The following is a 24,600-nucleotide window of genomic DNA, read 5'->3' as shown; positions in this document are numbered from 1 at the left end:
TATTGAGATCCTAAAATATGTAAGGATAAACTCACACTTTATGTTCACAGCTCATTCTAGACCTGGTTTAGACTGTGGTCTGGTGTGGACTGGCTTTAGAACGGTTTTGGTTCTTGTTTAGACTTGATTTAGCCCTAGTTATAGACACACTTTGTAACATTTATGGCAGAAGGTTACCCATATGCTGGTCTCCATAAAAATATTGTTATTGTTTTGTCTGCGTGTTCCTCAAACTATCTCTCTTATGTGTATTCAATTACTGGTGTTTTCATCGTCTTGAAAAACATCTACTGTATTCTTACTGCTAGCATGGTCACCTCTCCACAGATCTGACCTGTAACTTGTGGCCTGGTGGTGTCATCCACTCGTCTCCATGGAGATAGATATGTTTAAAACCATACATTCTAAGCCAATCAATCACATCAGGAATCAGTTGGAAAGTCCTCCTGACTGGAAGGTCCCCCTGTCTTGTTCCCTTTATGAAGTTAGTTAGTCTTTATACATAAAAAAAAAAAAAAAAAAGTTACAATATATCTCAAAAGATACAAACAAAAGATGCAAAACTTATGTGGTCTTAAACATAGTCCACCAGTGGAAGCTTCTCTCAATAAATGTGCCACAACAATTTCAGGATTTTTTCTTACATATTTAAATGAACATACATAGTTAAGACCTTCCTAAAAGTGATTCTGAATGATTTTTGATGAAATTCTGTAGCTTTTTAAGTTTCTTGTGTTGCACTGCTTACAATTATTTTCACGGCAAGCAGGCAAGAAAATAATGAATATTTCTTCCCAAATCAGCAGTTACAGATGCTATAGGACAAGGGGAACAAGAAATAAAAAAAAAAGTAAACTTCTGTGAACAAATGAGGATTATATTGATATTACATACTGAAAAAAGGTGTGCCGCTTTAGGAAGATCGGTAAAATGGCATAAATAAGGTCTGACATTTGGTCTCGCTACATTCACATTTAATTTATTATGATATAGAATGCTGATTTTCTAACAAAATACATCATATACTAAAGGCCGAGAAGAAGAACGTCCCGCCTTTCTTGGGCACTGCAGTTACCCGGTATGTTCCTGCCGAGAGAATGGGACGCTCGAGTTGGGACTTTCGAGCCGGTATTCTTAACATAACAACCTCTATGTAAACAAGCAGATGCCAGACCCTTGACTAGAAAAGTTACTCACTGCATCTTTAAAACGTATTTCTGTCCTAATTCAGTTTTAGTTTAGAAAAAATATACATTATGGCTCTTGTTGAGACTTGGTTTAGTCCTAGTTTAGTCCTGACTCCATTTTTCGTTGCACACTGGAATTCAACTCTGCAATACAATATGGTTTCTGAATATAACGCAACTCTGTCTGCAACTCTGGACTGTTGCTATAGCGATTAACAATTCAACACAAAATATCACATCTTCTGAATGGGAAAAAGTTCAGAAACTGTCGCGTATGACTGGAAGATGAAACACATGTACGAAATATCATCTGGGCTGTAGCTTAGTGCCGTTGTGGTCGCGCCTACAATTAAAAATGAGCAAATTGTTGACAAATTACTGAACTAATGACAAACCTGGAGAAGTCTTTAGCTCAAACTTTGGGTCCCTGTAGATTCCACGCAGCGGGTTTTTGTTTTGGTGCATTTGAAGTGGCCTGATTAGCCGGTTGCTCGTAGCACTCCCTTTTTGTAGCTCTCTCTGGGTTAATTACAGCTTGTCATTCACAGCCAAAGTTTCTCCCACGCTCCCCTGCTCCCCACAGCGCTCACACACAGCCAGGCAGGTATAGACCAAACTCTACGCTAATGTATAAGGAAGATGTATAAGCAATGGGAGAGAGGGAAATACACATGCACATACACATACACATTTTCATATTTGCTCCTTGAAGTTTTTTTCCACTTTTATGAGGCTGCAGCGGTAAACTAGAGTAAAAAATAAAATGTGCAAAATGGAACTTTTCTGGTTGAGTTTGCTACCTGATTGTGACTGTGGAGATGTTGGGTTTGCAGGGAATTTTCCACAGTATGGCTTTTATAACATATTTATCTCTAAGGAAACAAGCAGGTGACATCACGATGCCAAGTTACGGGTCAGATCTGTGAAGAGGTGACTTTGCTCACAGTAAAAAAAGCATGCATTTTGGGAAAAAAGAAGAAAAAAAAAAGAAAAGAAAGCATTCATTTTGGGTGTTATGTCTTGCCAAGAATGTTCCACAATAGGGCTGTGTATCAAGTTGCCTATTCGATACATACCTCGATACATAGGCCACGATACAATACATACCTCGATACAGTACACTTTTGATTCGATACGATATATTTCAAAACGATTGGATACAGTTCAGTAAAAAATAATGGCTCAAACATGACTCTGATACTAAAAGTCTTTGTTAAACCACTTCTTGTGCAAATTTAATATGAAACAAACATTTTTCTCATCAAAACAGTGAAAATGTCAAATGTGTCTCATAAACGGGTTTCATTCCACTAAACAACCAACACAACTGTAGCACTATACAACAAACAACAAAATAACTGAGTAAAATTTTGCAAAATATACACAAAAAAAAAAAAATTTATATATATATATATATATATATATATATATATATATATATATATATATATATATATATATATATATATATATACTCTCTTGGCGATACATCGATACAGCAGGCCACAATATTAATACTGTATCATCACATTAAATGACACGACGATATAACGAAATTTCGATATATTTGCACATCCCTTGTTCCGCAATATGACCCTACCAGAAATAATACTTAGTACACCTTTAAAATGTATTATGTAACCTTTTTTCTGTTTAATGATTTTATGGTGACCATATCTATTGGTAGGTTAAATGAAAAAAGTACACGTGTAACAAATCCTAATGCTGTGAGGTCAGACGGTTTCTACGAAGTGAAACCGGCTGATAAATCAGGCTAATCTATTGGTTCCAGGGTGATGAAAATGAGTTAAAAAAAATAAAATCCACAAAATGGTGCATATAAATAAGAAGCTGGATTTTAGATCAGCTTAAAATTCGAGGTATTTTCTTGGCTCAGCATCTAATAATTTATGAAAGGAAATATTCAAGATCAATATTTTTATTGTTTTGTTGTCTTAGTGGCTGTATGGCAGTTTTATTTTAATCCAGATGCCTTAACCAGCTGCATATCATACATATTTTCTGACTGGAGTTAGAATATGAACAAACTAGTATGAATTCAATTGCACTGTATACTTTCTGGTTGTTGGGTAACTATTTAACCCACTGTGTCACTTTTAACACTGGCCAAAAAAGCACTCCATTGTCAGCTCCCATAAAATTCTATTACTCTATTAAGTACATTAGTCCTCATAGCAACAAATAAACACATTCTTGCCATTACTGCACTTGTACTGCAGTAGAGTCAGTAAATAGTTTTTATTGGGGCAAACCCGGGGCATGTAGTGTGTAGTGTGTGTGGGTGGAAGTATTCACTGAGCCTCTGGGCCATAGGCTGTAAAGATAATGAATAATACTGCACTATAAAGGGGCAGTGGAGAGGTTCACGAGGAAAGTACCTGGACTTTAAACAAGGAAGGAAATATCTTTTGAGTGGGGAATTTTAGGATAGGCATTTTTTTGAACTGTACAATTCTCAATACTGGTCAGGGTCAAAGTTTAACTGCAAATTAATTGAAATTGTAAATGGTACCAGCGGATTTTATTACTGTTTCGGGGTCCCTTTTTTGCGAAGGAAGCTTCATTGGGAATTCATTTTTACAAAACTTTCACAGAAGTAAATTGTACAAACTGTCTCCATGGAGTCACGCTTTGCCAGGTCAAGGTGCAGGTCAAGGTATTTTTGAGCAGTAAAAACACTGCAATTTAATAAAAACAAGATAAGTGAATACCCTTGTTTTATATATTCGCACATAACTTTCCAACCGTAAAAGATAGAGTCTTACTTTTTTCCTTTGAAAAGCTGACAGTTGCTAGCCTGATTCATCAGCCGGTTTCACTTTGGGGAAACCGTCTGACCTCGCAGCATTAAAATTCATTCACTTGATGGTAGGCAGGTACTTTTTTCATTTAACCAATCATATTTGGTCGTGACGTATGTAATGCACTGCTAACGGGGTTAACTGGTATATTAAGTTTTTCCCAAATCCCGTAGGTAGAAGGGCAATCAAAACATCTTTCCCCTTGATAAAATTCACCATTCCCTTTGTTCCGGCTTTAAATCCTCGATCTTGGGAATCGTTGCCAGCACAGAATATATGGCTCTTCGCTGATTGGCTGGTGCCCAAACTCGCACTTCCAGGGTTCTTGCAAACCCTCTAGTGTATTCTGATTCCTGACCTAGTCACTGGAGAGAAATGAAATTGAGCTGAGGCACTAGGTGGACAGTTGCGGTTGGTGCACACTGCGTAATGATGCAGGAAAAACAAGTGTCCTATAGGAACTTTGTTTTTCGCCAAACGCATGTGCTCCATCCTTTTTGATTGGCCCAAACTTTGCCAAAGAGTGTAGTGAGTCAAAATGGTCGACTGCTCTGAGCATCTGTGTTCATAACAACTGAAAAAGCCGCTCCAAGTGCAAAGTTATTTCTCAAATAAATAGCAAATTACGCATCTTGGTCTGCATAATTGCACATCCTTTGTGCTTTTATTTTCAGGTTTATTTCACTCAAAATGTACAAATCCAAATGTAAGAAACACCATAGAAATACAGGAAGTGATGTGGCTCTGTGCCCTGGACCTGACACCAGCTGTTTCCATGACTGGCACCGGGAAAATCTTGGGGCCATAGCACTTTTTTTTCTTGTTTTGACGGCAATAAGGATATTTTTAGTTTTACTTACAGTTTACATTTGCAGCTAAGTCTCTAAATTAAGTTGTTTATACATGTTTGCTGTGTATTTTGTATGAAAGAGTGTGAATTTTATTTTCCGTGTTATTTTTTTCCATTTGTATTTCTAGTCCTAAAGCTTTTATTGCAGAATATGACACAACTACAGCAGCAGAGTGTGAAATAACACGTCATACTGGGAAAAAAAGGATGTATAACACTTCATTAGAGAGTAAAATTGAGAGTTTTAAAGGCAAATACAGACGAGGACAAATGCACTATAAAATTGCCTTTAGGTCTGGAACGGTTAAGGCCGTATTGTGGATTATACCATGCACAGTTATGACAGTTCCATGGATACAAGCAGATATAGATAGAAAGGTTACACAGTGCACCTTTAAAGTTATTTTGGTAATATATAAAGCTTCATCTTGTGTATAAAACTGGCTAACCCTGTATGGTGTTGAGGAATTGTGTTGGAACTCGTCTAAACACAAAAATCAATCCTAAACCAGTTAAATTACGTGGTACAAGTTGGAATTCTAAACTATTCTAATGTTAAAAATAGTTCATGTCTTCTTCTCTTCCTTCACTGTGAGATTTGATTTGGAGAGACATTGTGTTCCCTCTCTTACTTTAGCCTCAGTAATAATTCAGAAGTCTATTTTTACAGTTTGAGCAGGATTTGGGCTTCACTTTACAAAGACCCAAGCGCATCACATGTCCTTGTTTACAGTGTCACGTCCTCTGCCTCTGCCACTCTCCTCTGACTATATATGTGTCTGTGAGAGAGAAGACTGGAACTAAACCGGGACTAAATCAGGACTAAACCAGGTCTGTGTAATACATCAATATTTAACCATGACTAAATCAGTGATGGACCAGGGCTAAACCAGGACTAAACAAGGATTAAATCAGGACTAAATCAGGTCTATGCAATAAATCAATAATTAACCAGGGCTAAATCAGTACTAGAACAGCGCTAAACCAGGTCTAAACCAAGACTAAACCAGGATTAAATCAGGACTAAACCAGGACTAAATCAGGCCTATGCAATAAATCAATATTTAACCAGTACTAAATCAGAACTGGAGAAGGGCTAAAGAAGGACTAACCTGGAACTAAACAAGGACTGAGCCAGAACTAAAGCAGGACTAAATAAAGTCTAAACCAGGACTAAACCAGAACTAAACCAGGACTTAAACTAGTCTAAGCCAGAACTAAATCAGAGCTAAATCAAGACTAAACCAGGGCTAAATCAGGACTAAACAAGGACTGAACAAGGACTAAGCCAGAACTAAACCAGGACTAAATCAGGAGTATGCAATAAATCAATATTTAACTAGAACTAAATCAGAACTAGACCAGGACTGAAGAATGGCTAAACCAGGACTAAAACAGGACAAGACAGGACTAAACCAGGGCTAACTCAAGACTAAACCAGGGCTAAATCAGGACAAAACAAGGACTGAAAAGGACTAAGCCAGAACTAAACCAGGACTAAATCAGGACAAAACAAGGACTGAACAAGGACTGAACAAGGACTAAGCCAGAACTAAACCAGGACTAAATCAGGAGTATGCAATAAATCAATATTTAACTAGAACTAAATCAGAACTAGACCAGAACTGAAGAATGGCTAAACCAGGACTAAAACAGGACAAGACAGGACTAAACCAGGGCTAACTCAAGACTAAACCAGGGCTAAATCAGGACAAAACAAGGACTGAACAAGGACTAAACAAGGACTAAGCCAGAACGTAACCAGGACTAAATCAGGAGTATGCAATAAATCAATATTTAACTAGAACTAAATCAGAATTAGACCAGGACTGAAGAACGGCTAAACCAGGACTAAAACAGGATAAGACAGGACTAAACTAGAGCTAACTTAAGACTAAAACAGGACTAAACCTGGACTAAGCCAGAGCTAAATCAAGATTAAACTGGCACTAAACCAGGACTAAAACAGGTCTAAACCAGAACTAAACCAGAGCTTAATAAAGTTAAACCAGGACTAAACCAGGGCTAAATAAGAACTAAACTAAGAGTAAACCAGGGCTAAAATAGGACTAAACCAGGTCTATGCAATGAACCAATATTTAACCAGGACTAAATCAGAACTAGAACAGGACTGTAGAAGAGCTAAACCAGGACTAAACCTGGATTAAACCAGATCTAAATCACGACTTAATCAGGACTAGGACTAAACAAGATCGACACCAGGACTAAAGTTAAGCAAGGTCTAGGCCAGGACTATATTTGGACTAAATCAGGACCAAACCAGGACTAAATCTGCTCTTTATATACTCTTGACTAAAGGAGGTCTATCCTTGGACTAACTCAGGACTAAACCAGGTCCATCAATTGTATCACTGAACCAGGAATGACCCGGGTCAATAGCATGACTAAACTAGGTCTACATATACTGGGGTAAACCAGGGTTAAACTAAGGATAATGTAAACAAAAATAAACAGGTCCAAACTAAAACGGCTTTATCTACTCCTGCCAGCAAAACTCACAACTTTAAGTAACTGTGAGGGTGCATCATGGGTAAATTTTTACATCTATCAATAACAGTGTCTCAGGACGATCGCTCTGCCCCTCCCACTTCTCCGTCGCCCCCGGTAACGCTGCGAAATCACTCATCGTCGCCGCCCTCCTCCAAAAATAACTGATAATTAATTTCCGTTATGGGATGAATTTCAGTTTTCATTTTTCACCCAACATCGATCGCTCTGGGCAGCTCGCGTGTGCTTCATTAGTCAGGGAGAGCAAGGGGCGAGCGAGCAACAGATCACATGAGAGAAAGGAGAGAGAGAAAGAGAGAGAGGAGGAGAGAGGGAGAGAGTTAAGTCAGTTACATGATGTTTGAAAGCAATGCACATCCAAACACGTTCATGGCAATAAAGAGAGACATTTTAATGGATGCAGTGTTGGGTTATCCCAGGACTGAACAAAAAATAAACCAGGACTAAACTAGGACTAAAGCAGGACTAAATCAGGACTAAAGCAGGACTAAAGCAGGACTAAAGCAGACTAAAGCAGGACTAAAGCAGGACTGGGTAAGGACTAAACCAGGACTGAATCAGGACTGAATAAGAACTAAACCAGGACTAAACCAGGACTAAACCAGGACTAAACTAGGACTAAAGCAGGACTAAGCCAGGACTAAGCCAGGACTAAAGCAAGACTGAATAAGGACTAAACCAGAACTGAACCAGGACTAAACCAGGTCTAAACCAGGACTAAATCAGGACTAAAGCAGGACTGAATAAGGACTAAACCAGGTCTAAACCAGGACTAAATTAGGACTAAAGCAGGACTGAATAAGGACTAAATCAGGACTAAAACTAGGAACAAACTAGAACTAAACCAGGACTAAATCAGGACTGAATAAGGACTAAATCAGAACTAAAGCAGGACTAAAGCAGGCCTAAAACAAGACTAAGGCAGGACTAAAGCAGGACTAAAACAAGACTAAAGCAGGACTAAAACAAAGACTAAAGCAAAACTGAATAAGGACTAAACCAGGTCTAAAACAGGACTAAATCAGGACTAAAGCAGGACTGAATAAGGACTAAATCAGGACTAAACTAGGAACAAACTAGAACTAAACCAGGAATAAACCAGGTATAAACCAAGACTAAAGCAGGACTAAATCAGGACTAAAACAAGACTAAAGCAGGACTAAAACAAGACTAAAGCAGGACTAAATCAGGACTAAAGCAGAACTGAATAAGAACTAAACTAAGACTAAACCAGGACTGAATGAGGACTAAACCAAGACTAAACCAGAACTAAACCAGGACTGAATAAGGACTAAACCAGGACTAAACCAGGACTGAACAAGAACTAAACCGGACTGAACTTGGTCTACACAAGGGCAAAACCAAAAATGAACCCTATCCAAAATCACCCCAATGTTTGAACAAGAATGAAGCCTACACCAAAACTAAACCAGGACTAAACCAGGTCTATAACAGCAGAACTAAACCAAATCCACAACAACAGACTCGCGTTACCCGTATAGAAATACTTGCTCGAGCGAGTATTCCTGTGATTTCATTGACTGTGTATGTGACATGACATTGTAGTATTGTACGGGCATCTGCAGGCCTATTGTGTTACATTTATCATGCTGAATTAACTGAGAGGAAACCAGACCCACCCTCTCAGTAACAAGCCGCACATTAAAAGGGAATATGAGAGGCCATAGCTTTCAATGTGTGGTCAATGACTGTAAGCTGTCTCATTTTGTTACGCTCCTACGACAGACTGTATATAGAAATGTAGAGGGGGAGTGTGACGCAGCGATTGTTAGTTTTCATCACAAGATTCTATAGAGCAGTGTTATTAAATACAGATGGGGGGCAGCTAAAATTAATATTGTTCAAGTTCAGATTCGTGTTGCCAGGCAGTGAGTACATGGGTCTAGACACTTGAGTGCGGATCGGGACAATTTTTTCTGTTCAAGCCCGGCCCGCGTCCGACAGAGCAGTGGCCCGAGCTCGACAAGCATTAAGATATTTGTGTCTAATACCTTAATCAATCGAACCTGACACAATTAACACACGTAGGAGATGTAAAATACAAACTCGGGAAATAGCGAATATAATGAGAAGACTTTTTTTCCTCACCTCTCGTAAAGTGGTAAATTTAAAGTGCATCGTCTCATCCACATTATCCATGACATCCAGTCCACAAAACCGCGCTATTAGTCCGGTTTGAGGTGTTATTTAAAAGTAAAAAGATTCAAGTATTTCACGTGTGTCTGTTTACATCCACACAGCGCTCAAATCGAGGTGAAGCTGCAGATTCGCGATAGTGACCCTACTTCCTGTGGACTTTATCGCCAATCTTTTATGCTTTACAAATCACGTATCTGAAGTATTGCACCACATTTCACAAAGAATAATAACACAGTTTTGACTACTGCTGACCCCGCGACCCGGCCCCGGATAAGCGGAAGAAAATGGATGGATGGATGGACAGTTTTGACTAGAAGTGCAGTGCTCTAATCTTTTGAACACTTAAGAGTCATTTTACAAAGCGAGTTTTATTGTAGACAGGAAACAGATGATGCGCTGATGTGTCTGAGTGCAACCTGAGCCCACACATAAGTTCTAAATATTTATCCAAACTAGGGATGGGCATGATTCATCGATTAATCGATAATTGATCATTAAGAATTTCATCGATTACGTTAATTTTAATCGACAAACCAAATGTAGGTTGCTGTGCGTAGCGTGACCAAACAGGGGTCCGTACATGTGTCTCTCTGCACTCAGAAGGAGCGAGCAAACACAAACAGTCGGTCAGTCTGCAACGCAAATGCGTATTTAACGATGATTTGTACAAGAAATTCCACGCTTTCCGTTGCGTTCGGGACAAGTGTGAGTCCATGTGCACAGTTTACAAAGCAGCACATATGTTTTGGTGTCCAGTGGGAAAAAGCTTTACCAGGTGAGAGTCGCGCAATGTCGATGACGAGTCCCCACCTCCCTCCCCCCGTACGGTGTCCTGGTTTTGACAAACGCAAATATGGTCACACTAAACTGTATTCCACTGAGTCATGTCTTTTAATCTGACAGAAATTGACCGCATCAGCGCACAAGAGCTGTAGTTTTATCTTCGCTGAGTTTATGCAAATTAGCGATGTGGTTTTAAGTTTCATTTCTGTGAGAGTTGCGCAAAACTGAATTAAACACATTATAATGTCAAACAGGCTGATGTGGCTCTAGAGTCGTTACGGTTTATATGTCGTAAAGTTGAATTTATTTATGCAGATTAGTAGTGCAGATAGTAATAATAATGATGATCATTTTAATATAAAAACTTTAATGATTAATCGATAATCGATCGTTAATTCTTCCGACGATCGATTAAGAAAATTTCATCGAATGCCCATCCCTAATCCAAACCCCTCTGAACCCGATGGGGTCCAGTCAGACCTCGGTCGGTATATCCAGACACTGATAAAAATGATCAGGTTCAGCATTTGTGAATGAACCTTTTGGATATTTTATGGTAAGATATAATGTTATCAATAGGGAAAACTGTCTCTTGCCCCTCTGCGAGTATGACATGATCACATTCTAGAATCTGAAAACCACCAAGACAATGAGTAGGCACTTGATTGCGATTTATCTTTTACCCATACTTACAATTAGGGATGTCACAATAACAGTAATCATATCATCAAAGGCCATAATATCGTGGGCCATCACAAATAATCATATTTCTTTGCTTAAATAGATTATAGTGATAGTAACAGTGCAGCAACAGCTAAAAACAGTGAGAACTACATATACCATGATCCTTTGCTCTGTTTCAGTCCAATCTGCAGGATGAAAACAGTTATTAAGCGCTTTTAATTGTTTCGATTATAACAGAAAAGTAGCACACACTTGTCAGACTACACAAAATATCACAACAAATATTGTGCATCTCGTGAAAATATCGTATCAGGAGATTTGGATATCGTTACATCCATACTTACAATCTTGTCATATTTTTTCTCACCAGGTCCTCCCACTGCTCCGCTCCACCTCATCTCCAACGTGAACGAGACTTCGGTGACCCTGGAGTGGTCGGCCCCTCGCAGTTCAGGGGGACGACAGGACCTGACCTATAACGTGGTGTGTAAACGCTGCGGGTCAGAGGGACGCCGCTGTGTGCCCTGCGGGAGCGGAGTCACCTTCAGCCCCCAGCAGCTCAGCCTTCGCTCCACTCGCGTCGCCATCACCGAGCTCCAGGCCCACACCAACTACACCTTCGAAGTGTGGGCGGTGAACGGGGTGTCCACGCAGAGTCCGGGCCCGGAGCAGGCCGTGTCTGTCACCGTGACGACCAACCAGGCGGGTGAGTGCTGCAGGTTACTGCGTCAGGGTAATGCGTTATGAAGACAGTTGAGTTATACACTGAAGAGGAGATTAAGATGCACTGATATCTCTGTGGTGGAATGTGCAGCAGTTACCATGATGACACAGTGCACACGTTAGGAAACACTGTCAAAAAAGATTGTCTGAAAACTCAAGAAAATATAGAAAATAGATTCAAACAACACATTTTTGGGACTTTGTTATCAATTGAAAACTAACTAATTGTTGGTTAATGCTAGTTATGCATCTCACCTGTTAAGTCAGTTTTTTATGGTCAGAAATAAAGCTTAATTTAGCCACTTAACGCCAACTGTCACAAATATGCAACAAACTGTTTGGATCAAGATATAAGCCGAGATAGCAGCTGCATTCCCCCAGTGCCAGTTAGTGCATGTGCAGTACCTTCCTAGGAACCTTTGGCAAGCACTTGTTTTTCGTTGTTGCAAATTTGCAACATACCCAAAGGCAAAAACACACAAAAAACATTTTTTAATGTGCATCTATATAAATTCAGGCATTAAGGGGTTAAGATTGTCTTAAAACTCAAGAAAAAATACTAAATGGACTGAAACAACACATTTTTAGAAGTGATTGAAAAAATTGTTGGTCAATGCAGTTCTTTATGGTCAGATTGTGTTAAAATAAAGGTCAGTTTAAAGTCGAATAGAGCCTCTGACAGAGTAGTGCCTTCAGTTAGCATCACACTCCCAGGGAATGTTGATGACATCAGCTGCTAAGTGGAAAATAGGAAAGATATATTCAACAAAACTTTCTTCTTTGACTTTAAAAAAGTGGTTTCCATTTTGGTTTCTTAATTTTGTAAACATAACCTATATATTGGTGGTAAGAGGAGGTTACTGTTTAAGCATAATGCATCATATACAAGCCTCTGATATCTGTGGGTTTCAGAGTGATGAAAATAAAATATTCTATCTTTTGAATGGGAAAAAGTCAAAATGTTGCATAAAACAGGAAGCTGAAACCCATGATCAGGACTGTTCGTTAAGTGAAGGGCCTAACCTGATTTTGAGTGAAGACATTTTTCTGCTGACCTGTCAGCCCTGCAAACATGTCTCATTCTAATGTTGAACCAGGACAGACAAACAGCTGTCTGGGGGAGTCGATAAACCGGTCTATCCTCGGTTATTGCTTCCTTATGGTTCTCATCCAACATAATGCCCTTTAAAATAAACATTCATCACTCTTTTTTCTTCTCCATTTCCCCTTCACAAAACTACACTGTATGGACTAAACTAAATGTCAGATATACACAGTCCCTTTAACCATTCCAAGCTTTATGTAACCTAAATGCATTTTCTGGCATGAAACAATGATTTGTGTTTTGTTTTATTATATTTGGATCACACAAGTATAGCAGATATTTAATTTAAAGAGGGTGTATTTTTCTTCTGTGTGGTATTTATTGCTTAAACATATTTAGATCACCATATTACCTTTTATTGTTTTGAAAAAGCATTGCATTTAATTGGAAATGTGAACGACTGAGTTGAGCATGAAGCCCTGCAGTCTGAACGTAGCCCAAACATTTTCCTGGTTTGTGATGTAAGTGTGAACAGAGCCTATTGTTGTGCGAGAGCAAGGGTGATGTAGGCTTGTGGGCGGAGCAACGTACAGGCTCGTACAGTTAAGGAGAGATAGCCTAAACATTCACTCATGTATGGATGACGTCTAAAACCTCTTCACAGAGGTGGGACCAAGTCATTGTTTTGCAAATCTCAAGTAAGTCTCAAGTCTTTGACCTCAAGTCCAAGACAAGTTCCAAGTCAAATACAGGCAAATCCAAGTCAAGTCTCAAGTCATTGGCCCATAAGTTCATGTCAAGTCCAAGCCATCTGCTTTGAGCTTCAAGTCATTTCAAGTCTTTAAACCAAAGATAAATTATACTTAAAAATCATAGTATATTTATATATGACTATTTATAAAGTATGTACGAGTTGAAGAAATGTAATTTTTTCCTTTTTGAAAGTCTTGACAAGATCTTAGTTTGAATCATTATGTTCAGAATAGAAAGAATTCAGATTGAAAGGTGCTTCAAGTTTTCTCTAGTCACAAGCCTCAAGTCCGAGTCAAGTCCCAAGTCACTTGACCTTCAAGTTCCGAGTACCAAGTCTTAGTCCATTTTATCGAGTCAAGTCTCAAGGCCTAAAATGAGTGACTCAAAGTCTGACTTAAGTGCAAGTCACGACTTGCGGGTCCCCACCTCTGCCTCCACAGACATGTTTTTGATGAAAGAACGACTTTATAATGTAGTAAAAAAGCTCAAAAATCAATTTTGCATAATACCTTCTCCTTAACCAGCATAGTATATTCTAAAAACCACCCCTTGATCACCAAAATGTTTCAGGCCTCTCTTAGAAAAACAAACAATTCTTGTGTTTTGACTGGTGGAAATCGTGCCATTCCTCGTCTCGTGTGTGGCACAGCTCCTCTCTCTCCCACCAGCTCTGAAGCATTCATCTGACGCTGCCTGACCCAGGGCTGATAAATCAAACCTCTGTGTCCTTAAAGTGCAAGGACCGCCCCCCATTCAAGATACGCACTTTTCCCAGGCATGGAAACGAGGGATAAAAGAGTGATAAAAGATGACAAAAAGAAGACACTCCGAGCCACCCACGAGCAGAGCTGCAAAGAGGAGAAAGAGAGAGAGAGAGTGAGAGAAGAGAGGAGGGGGAAAGAAAGAGAGAGAGAGTTGGGAGAAGGGGAAAGAGGGAGTGATCAATCAAAAGTGGAAAAGAGAAGGAGAGAGAAGAGATGGGAGCAGAGGGAATAGAGGGGAAAGAGAAGGGGAGAGGGAGAGAGAGGAGTGGCCCGGAGAAAAGAGAAGAGTCGTAAAAGTCATTGAAACAAGTGGACACTAAACGGATAAATGACCAAACAACAAAAAGCTGGAGAGGCTTTGAGATCTGAACAGGGGAGGGGAACTATGAAAGCTTTATTTGTCAAAGTAATTAATGGACTGAACTTCATTTGTTTAAAAAAAAAAAAAAAAAAAAAAGGCATATTTTAACATTAATATATCTACTGAATCAATTAGATTAAATTAAATAATAAATTAAATAATAAAAAAATAAAAAAATAAAAAAAAAGATACACAATATCTATGATAAACTGAAACAGAAGTGCTTCAGAATATAATAATGCATTTAAAATGCAATATATAGGTAATATATGTATGGTATATCAAAAGTATGCTTAAAGATTCACTATGTAACTTTTCTGTCGTCGAGTCCACAAAAATGTTCCACAATATAGCATTATACTCATCTTGTATTGAGAAAAAAACAAGTGATAATATATTTAAACAATAAACACGCATCGAATACAGATTAACATGAGATAAATAGATAATGCCATACTGTGGAACATTCCAGGCAAAGCAACAACGTCTCCATGCCAACAAGCTGAAAAGTAAAGTATTTCTTTAAGCCATGATACTAACTGTATTATATATTACTCAAGTTGAAGCCATAGGTAATACTTCTGCACTTTTGAAAAAATTAAAGAAAAATGAATTTAACGCAGTACTGTGGAACATAACATCTCCATGCCAACAAGCTGAAACGTACACAGTGTTTCTTTAAGCCATGATGCAAAAACTTACCACCCAGTGCTTCCGCTCAATTTAATTTCTCTCCAGCGACTAGGTCAGGAATCCGAATACACTAAATGGTTTGCAAGAATCCTGGAAGTTGTAGACCACGCACCGACCAATCAGAGAAGAGCTGTGAAGCCATGACGTCAGACTCAAGCGCCTGTCTGGGTCCCTTTTGTGGTACAGCACAATAGTAAACAAAACGGTCGAGATGGATGTAGACGAAGACAGACATTCTGTGTTGGCTACGATTCCTGAGATCGAGGATTTAAAGCTGGAACAAAGAGAATGTTTGGTGAATTTTATCAAGGGGAAAGACGTTATTGTCCTTCTTCCTACGAGATTTGGCACATTACATATGTCATGACCAAATAGCAGTGCTTGGTTAAATAAAAAAAGTACCCATCTACCATCGAGTGATCGAAATCTAATGCTGCGAGGTCAGACGGTTTCCACGAAGTGAAACCGACTCGCAAAAACTCTGATTAAAACTGATAACTCTCACAGACGCCATAACTGCTACTTCTTATTAAAAATACAATATGTTTTAAAGGTGCACTGTTTAACTTTTTTGGTGGAGGGTCTGAAAACTGCTTGTCTCCATGGAGATGTCGTTGCTTTGCCCAAAAAGTCCCGGGATGGCATTGAACATATCCATCTTGCATTTACTCAATAACATGGATTTTTTCGACTTGCATTCTTACTGTGAGTGGGCTCGCTTCTCCACAGATCAGACAGACAACCTAGTGACGGACTCTATACCAGAAAAGCTACGCAGTGCACCTTTACACCAGTCAAGCAAATGTAATTATATGTAGAGGTCTGTATGCAGTGGGTATGTTCCAACACTAATCAGAGCATCACAGTGTATTTGTAATGAAGCCTCACAGATCAATAGAACTCATCTCATTCATTAGCTCCAGTGCTAAATATAACACGTTCTTGGCCCCTGCTCCTTCCAAGGCTGCTTCTTCTTCTCGTGGCTAATTATGCAAAACCCAGTGAAATATTGCACAAAATCACTTCTTTTCTCCGCAGCGAATCCATCATCGGAGAAGTCAGCGTCGTTAGGAAACCAGCGCTAATAAACATGTTTAGACACTTCCAGAAACTCTTCCACGTATTAACACGGAGATAGAGGTTAGCTCCCAAGACGGTCTAAATATATCGCGAGTAAGTTTTGGAAAATAAGTGAAAAACAAATAAATACCAGTAACTGACACCGTGACCCTATAAAGCTGCGCTGTGTAACTTTTCAGATGGAGATGTTATTGCTTTGTCTAGAATGTTTGACAGTATGGCATTAAACTGAGCTATTTCGCAACCATCGCCGCTCCGCAGATATGACCTGTGACTTCTCTGGTTTAATGCCGTACTGTGGAATGTTTGTGGTAAAGCCTTAGATCTCCAAGGACTTTGAGGGAAGAAATAGTCAAAAAAAAAAAAAAGGTTAGGTTAGGTTAATTGACAATGAAGACAGAAGTTAACATCTCATTATTTTTCTCAATTTAAAGATGTACTAAGTAACATTTCTGGCCAGGGTTCTGCAACCTTCTGTTTCCATGGAGATGTACTGCATTGTCGTAAATACTCCACAATGCAACATTGTATTTATTTTTCTTGCATTTATTCAATTAGCATATTTTTCGGACAATCAATAAAGTTGAATTCTCTCGTCTATTTTCATACATAAGCCTAACCCTAACCCTATACACTGGATTATAAGGCACATTAAGCGAAACAAAACATTCAGATAAGTCAAACTGTATTCAACTTATTCGTAATAACTCAGCCCAGGTAATGTGGATTTTTCTGTCCGAGCCTGGCCAACGTCCAACAGAGCAGTGATCAAATCCGACCCGATATTTGTGTCCAAACCAGACCAAACCTGACACACTTAAAATCGTGCTATTTTCATAGGCCGACTAATGATACAAGTTGGATATTGTTTTGCGACCTCTAACGGACACAGAGACGCAAAATACAAACTCGGGATGAAGCGGAAATAATGAGAAGACTTTATTCCTCACCTCTCGTAAAGTGATAAATTTAAACTGCAGCATCTCATCCACATTATCCATAGAAATTGTCCTCCGCAAATAATGACACCCAGTCCACAAAACCGCGCTATTAATCCAGTTTGAGGCGTTAAAAGTAAAAAGGCGAGTAGTAGTAGTAGTACGTGTGTTTATTAACATTCACACAACGCACAGTGCGAGGTGATAGTGACTCTACATCCTGTGGACTTTATCGCCAGCCTTTATGCTTTAAAAATCACATATCTGAAGTATTGCACCACATTTCACAAATAATAATAACACAGTTTTGACTTTTATCTAAGCTAGAAGTGCAGTGCTCTAATCTTTTGATCAAAGCGAGTGGTTTTACTGTAGACTCAACCTCGCAAAGCCCCGACATAAGCCCGGACATAAGTACAAAATATTTGTTCCGTTGGACTTTGGTTGGGTTTCCATGCTCTGGCGTCCACGATCCATTGGCAGATAGAGCCGTAACTCGCCTGGCGTTGGCTCCCTGTCGTAACTTACCCAAGGCTTACTGAAAACTTTTGACAGATTTTTGAGCGCTGTGTACCACATAAAATCGGCTCGAGGTCAGTAAGCACAACCAGAATTAATACGTAAGGCGCACCAGATAATAAAGCAGATTTTTGAGATTTTAAGTGACCCTAAAAGTCCAAAAAATGTCGTACATCAGCTGTTTGTATTGATCCTAAGGAAAATTCAGGTTTAGTTTTCAGTTTTTTTTTTTTTTTTTTACATGTTTGTTTTCATACTATGGAAAATTCCTGCCAAAGCAACAGCACATCAATAGAAAAGTTACATATCACACCTTTAATTTTCATTCCCCCATACATGTCTTGTCGTATATGTTTTAACAAATCGCCTGACTGCTTTCGCACCCGCGCTGGTGAGAAAAATGCGCTTGTCTGAAGGTTTACCATACTTTCCCTGAAACAATGTCCTCTGTGTGTGTATGCATGCGTGTGTGTGCGTGCTTGTGTGGCCGAATAGCTCTCGTCTTATTGGATTTGGTGTCGCTAATGCCTTGGTCGGGGCTTTGCGAGGTTGAGTTTCAGAGGCTGTAATCCCGGGCCCTCATCTGCGCCTGTCTCTCTGTGTAGATCCAGACAGGACATTACACTTTCATTGTGTTAGATTTATTAGGATTTATACACTGTTGAAAATAGGACTCCCTCATACCAGCACCACCGCCGCGGACTTTACTACAGGAGGTCAGGTTTGGGCTAGACAGGCAGAAATAGAAGAGGCACGAGTTGGTGGAAATGCTTTTGTTCTTTGTTGTTGTTGTTGTGGAAAGTTATTATGTATGTATTTCGAATAAACTCATATTAAAAGAGAATAAAGCCACCCACAGTATGTAACATCTTACGCAAAAATAGACTACATTTCAGTCTTATTCTTCTCCGTCCTTATTCTGAACGGGCTTGCCTCTCCACAAACCTGACTGAGACTGCGTCGCTTTGGCATTATCTTCCACAGTGCGACATCAAACGTATTTATCTCCACGGAAAATGTTCTGAATTATTGTTTTGACGTTCTATTTCCATTGAATCATTTCCAGAAAGTCACACACTGTAGCTTTTAGGGGCGTAACGGTACACAAAAATCACGGTTCGGTACGTACCTCGGTTTTGAGGTCACGATTCGGTTCATTTTCGGTACAGTATGTGTTTTTATTAAACCAACAATTTGTTTTAACATTATACAAACAGGAAAATAAAATAAATGCGAAGTGCTGCTTGGTTATACTAATAAATTAAATAAAATATTCTCAAATAAGCAACAAACGTATGAAATATTATGAAAAATAAATTGCTTATAAACAGTAAACAAAGCGAAGATTCCGTACCGACGAAAGGCGAAAGTGAGGGCCACAGCACGGTGACCGTAAGTCAAGACGGGCGTCCAAACTATAAAGAGCTGCAGGAAACACTGCCACCCCAATCACGGAGGAGTTCCTTCGTGAATATTAAAGAGACAAGTCTTTCGTGTAGCTGCACATGTAGTGGCAGAATGTAAACACACACAAATTGCGCAAAAACTCACTCGTGCACAGCCCTGCACCGAACCAAACGTCCTGTACCCAAAACAGTTCGGCACGAATACAAGTACCATTACACCTCTAGTACTTTTACCAGTACCAGTGGAGGATTTTTTCTTTACATTATTTGTTTAAACCACAATCAACTAAAAATATTTTTGCTTAGTTTTGATTTCAGTCGTTAAACAAATAGCAGTAACTTATAGTATAGTAGAATAAGTATTAATATAAGTTCTAGTATTGTTTTGATCTCTCTATTGCCTTAAATTATTGGAAATGTGTGAAATCCATTAACTCTTTTAACTCCCAAATGGCAAATGTGTTTTTAGATTTATTTGCTAAATACTGACAACATAACCGGTTGAAAGGGGGACATTAAAATAAAAAATGACCAAATACATGACTGTTTGACCGCCATGGAGGTCAGATTCCCATAAGGACAGACCCCAGAGCCGTAAATCTGGACCAGTGTGCTGACCTGTGACCCCAAGAGGAGTGGAGGTGGGTGGAGGTCCGAGCTCCGGTCTGACCCTCGCTGTAAATAATGTGATTGTTTTCTCACGGGTTAGTTAGTTTGATAACTTATAATTCTAGAAATAAAGTGAGGAATGATTTCATTTTTATTTAAAGATATGTTTAGGACTCATTTGTGGGTGCTGTAATTCAAAGCCAAGTAGTAAAGAAATAATTGCAGTATTATAAGTTATGTTTATAAGGTTTGAAGTAATTTAAGATTATATTTTGAGGTGTTTTAATTTAAAACCAAGTGATGCAATTGTAAAAGCAATAAAAAATGGCGCCTCAAAACAGGATATTAAAAATTCTCTATATAAAGGCCTCCCCAATGATCCCAAAAACCGGCCCTACCAGACTTGTTCCTGTTTTATGATCAGGACTAAACGTGGACTAAACCAGGACTAAACAAAAATGAATTAGAAACCAAATAGGACAAGGATCAAGCAAGATCCAAACCAAGACTTAAATGTGCCGTACTTCATATTTACTGTCTTAAAAACATGAAAAACAGAAAACGACTTTTATATAGTATATTTTTTTAACTATAAGGTGCGTTTAAAATCCTTTCATTTTCTCAAAAAATCGACATTGCGCCTTATAGTCCGGTGCGCTTTATGTATTAATTCTAATTGTGCGTATTGACCTCGAACAGATTTTATGTGGTACACGGCGCTTAAAAATCTGTCAGAATGTTTTAGTACGACTTTGGTAAGCTACGAAGTAAAGGTCAACATGGGACAGAATTTTCAGTCTCGCTCCTGCCCGCAACCACTAACATTTGTAATTTTCATTCCCACTCTCTGCGATATTTTGTCCTGCTCCCGCCCACAAGTCCCGCAAAAGATGGGACGTTGTCTTTCTTAAGCTCTATCAAACACGGAGAAGCAGAAAGGAATTGTGTAAAATGTGAGTGAGATTAGATGACATCTGCAAGTTTAGACTGTTTAAAATGTTTTTAAACATCCAACATAAATGATGTATGATAGGCTTACATGAATCATTTGTATATTTTACTTTAACACTCATATTTAGTTTGCGGGACTGCGGTTTATCATCCCACTCGCCCGCTCCAGCATTGTGCAGCCCTGCTCCCGCCTGCGCCCAACAATGAGCTTTCAAAATGTGTCCTGCACCGCATTGTTTTACATGAGGTCCCCCGGGTAGTAGAGTTCAGGGCTCTACTACGAAGCCGCACCGCTTGATGGAATGTCGAAGCATTGCGTAGTAATTAGGGATGGGCATTCGATAAAATTTTCTTAATTGATCGTCGGGAGATTAACGTTTTTTTCATCATTAACGTTTTTTATATTAAATTTATCATCATTATTATTACTATCTGCACTACTAATCTGCATAAATAAATTCAACTTTACGACATATAAACCGTGACCGCTCTAGAGCCACATCAGCCCGTTTGACATTATAAACTTTGCGCAACTTTCACAGAAACGAAACTTAAAACCGTATGGCTAATTTGCATAGACTAAGTGAAGGAAAAAAAAAAAACAGCTCTTGTGCGCTGATGCGACACGACTCAGTGGAATACAGGTTAGTGTGACCATATTTGCGTTTGTCAAAACCAGGACACCGTATGAGGGGAGGGAGGTGGGGACTCGTCATCGACATTGCGCGACTCTCACCTGGTAAAGCTTTGTCCCACTGGACACAGAAACATATGTGCTGCTTTGTAAACTGTGCACATGGACTCACACTTGTCCTGAACGCAACGGAAATTGTGGAATTTCTTGTACAAATCATGGTTAAATACACATTTGCGCTTCAGCACGTTGCAGACTGACCGACTGTTTGTGTCTCGCTCCTTCTGAGTGCAGAGAGACACATGTACGGACCTCCGTTTGTCCCCAGACACGGACGTTTGGTCACCCTACGCTACGCACAGCAACCTACATTCGGTTTGTCGATTAAAATGAACATAATTGATGAAATTCTTAATGATCAATTATCGATTAATCGACTAATCATGCCCATCCCTAGTAGTAATACACCTTCACCAGGACAGGGAGGCAACATCGGGCGAGTTATGCCACTATCAATGGATCATGGATGTCTGGGCTAAGGATCAGTCTCAAGTGTTGTCCGTTTGTTTCGCTTAATGTGCCTTATAATCTGGTCCACCTTATGTATGAAAATAGACGAGAGATTTCAACATTATCGATATTGCGCCTTATAATCTGGTGCGCCTTATAGTCCGAAAAATATGGTAAGCTCTTTTTCACAACTCTCAGAGACTAGAGCGGAGTTTGCTGTGACAGTAAAGCTAACAACAACTAACATGCTGACACACTTCCTGATTATCTGACAATAAATGCTTTAGATACAAACAACACAGAGCTGATTTATTTTGACCTCAAGAGCTGCTTATACAAGACACATTTTAATCAAATACATGGAAAAAATTGGTTACAGGGCCTTAAAATCTACGAGTAAAACTAGTAAAAACTTTCTAGACACCTCAGTACCACAGGATGTAAGATGTTTACGCTCCAATACCAAACACTGGAATTGTTTGTGACTAGATTTTCAGCCAATGTGTCAAACTTTCCATTTCTGCTGCAGGTTTTCAACATGTGGAAATGTGCTGCTTGTGTATCCACGCAAAGAAAGACAGATCTCATATCGGTGAACGTTTTTCTCGAAGTTCACCTCCAAACAGCTTCCTCCTGGACCGCGTTTTGGCCCGCCGCAAGATCAGGTCGCTCCAATCTGGCAACCGGGCCTCAATCTGGCAACCACATGTGCTCCGGGGCCCCTGTCTCTCATTTTACGTCCAAATTGTAATCGAGCGCACAATCGGGGTACGGCTGCAGCTGCCGAACAGAGCAATGAGAAAAGAAAAAAAAAAAAAAGTGATTTTCCTAACAGAACCTACGCAGCTAAATCACGAAAAAGCTCGATAGAAAATGGATAGAGACGCAGAGGGGGGGAGAAATAGAGAGAATGAAAGAGAAGGGGGTAGAGGGCAGAGATGGAGGGGGGGGGTTAGTTAGAGTGATAATGATAGTGAGAGAGCAAGTGAAGGAGGTGGAGAGAGGTGGAGGTTAGTTAGAAAAGTGATAGAGAGATGATGATGAAAAGTGAATGAGCGAGGATGGGTAGAGGAGAGACAGAGAGAGAGAGGGAGGAGAGAAAGAAGAAGGGGAGAGTTAGAAGTGTGGTAGAGAGAGAGACAGAATGAGAGAAGATAGGATAGAGGAGAGAAAGAAGAAGGGGGAGAGTTAGAAATGTGATAGAGAGAGAGAACGAGAGAAGATGGGATAAGGAGAGAGAGAGGAAGGAGAGAAAGAAGAAGGGGGAGAGTTAGAAATGCGATAGAGAAAGAGACAGAATGAGAGACGATGGGGTAGAGGAGAGAAGAGAGAGAGAGAGGAGGAAGAAAAAAGAAGGAGGAATTAGAAATGTGATAGAGGGATAGATTGAGTTAAATGGGGTAGAGGGGGGAGAGAGAAGGGGGTAGAGACACTTAAAAAGGGGGGGAAAATAAAAAGACAGCGGAAGAGGAGAAGAGAGGGAAGGTGGGAGAGAAAGAGAGAGGAGGAGAAGGAGAGTTAAATCAGGTATCAAAAAAGAAGAGACTAAACGAATGAGAGAGATCGTGATAGAAAACAAAGGGGACAGAGGAAAGAGAGGGATGGAGAGAAAGAGAGCAAAGAAAAATAATGTAAACAAAAAAAAAGTAATGATAGTAAGACATAGAGAGAAAGGGGGGAGAGAGAGAGAGAAGGGGTTAGATTAGAGTGATAGTGAGAGAGAGAGGAGGGGGTAGAGGAGTGAGAGAGAAGAGAGGAAAAGTGGAGAGGGAGAGAGAGGGTGAGGTTAGTTAGAAAAATGATAGAGAGAGAGCGAAAGAGAGGATGGATTGAGGAGAGAGAGAAAGGAGAAGAGGGAGAGTTAGAAACGTGAGAGGGATAAAGTGATAGAGGGTAGAGGAAGAGAAATGATAGACACTTAAAAAGGGGGAATACATGAAAAGATAACGAGAGAGAGGGAGAAAGCAAAGTGGACACAGGAAAGGAAAGGAGTGAGAGGGGGGTGGAGAGAAAGAGAGAGACCCCCCTCAAATATGCAAAGAAAAATAATGTAAACAAAAAAAGTAACGATAGAAAAGGGATAGAGAGACAGAGAGAGGATGAAGAGAGAAAAGTGGACAGGGAGAGAGAAAAGTGATAAAGAGAGAGAAAGGGGAAGAGTTAGAAACGTGACAGAGAGATAGAGAGATGGGGTAGAAGAAGAGAAATGTCAGTCACTTAAAAAGAGGGAGAGTTCATGGAAAGATAAAAAGAGAGAGGAAGAGAGAGGGAGAGTTAAAATGGGTATCGAAAAAGAAGAAGAGATCAAGCGAATGAGAGAGACAAACAACGGGACAGAGAGAAGAGAGAGAGAGGGATGGAGAGAAAGAGAGAGCCTTCTAAAATATCCAAAGAATAATAATGTAAAAAAAACAAAAGTAAAAAGGTATTTGTACTTTCTATTTGTCATGTAAAGTTCAGTAAGAAATGGAGTCGTGTCTGAGGAGGTGCCAGATAGTCTAGGGCAGTGGTTGTAATTCGCAGCCTCAGGTAACTCCATTGTAATTGGGATTTTAGGCTTAGTCCTGCATAAAAAATGATAGGTCAGGCTCCGATCATC

At 39.5% G+C, this 24,600-nt stretch overlaps 1 protein-coding gene across 1 annotated transcript in view; it reads left to right on the top strand.

Annotated features, from left to right (window-relative positions):
* The window catches only part of epha4l (eph receptor A4, like), a 143,071-nt gene that overhangs the window by 66,407 nt on the left and 52,064 nt on the right, over positions 1-24,600 (top strand). Inside the window, exon 5 of the mRNA XM_020918581.2 lies at positions 11,386-11,721. Coding sequence (XP_020774240.1) covers positions 11,386-11,721 — 336 coding nt within the window. The remainder of the gene's footprint in view (positions 1-11,385; positions 11,722-24,600) is intronic.

The sequence above is a fragment of the Boleophthalmus pectinirostris genome, unplaced genomic scaffold (assembly GCF_026225935.1).
Source record: "Boleophthalmus pectinirostris isolate CB_2022bp ecotype Guang Dong unplaced genomic scaffold, ASM2622593v1 HiC_scaffold_9, whole genome shotgun sequence".
Taxonomy (NCBI): domain Eukaryota; kingdom Metazoa; phylum Chordata; class Actinopteri; order Gobiiformes; family Gobiidae; genus Boleophthalmus; species Boleophthalmus pectinirostris.
Note: the sequence above shows the minus strand (reverse complement) of the source record. Positions and strands in the feature narration are given on the sequence as shown.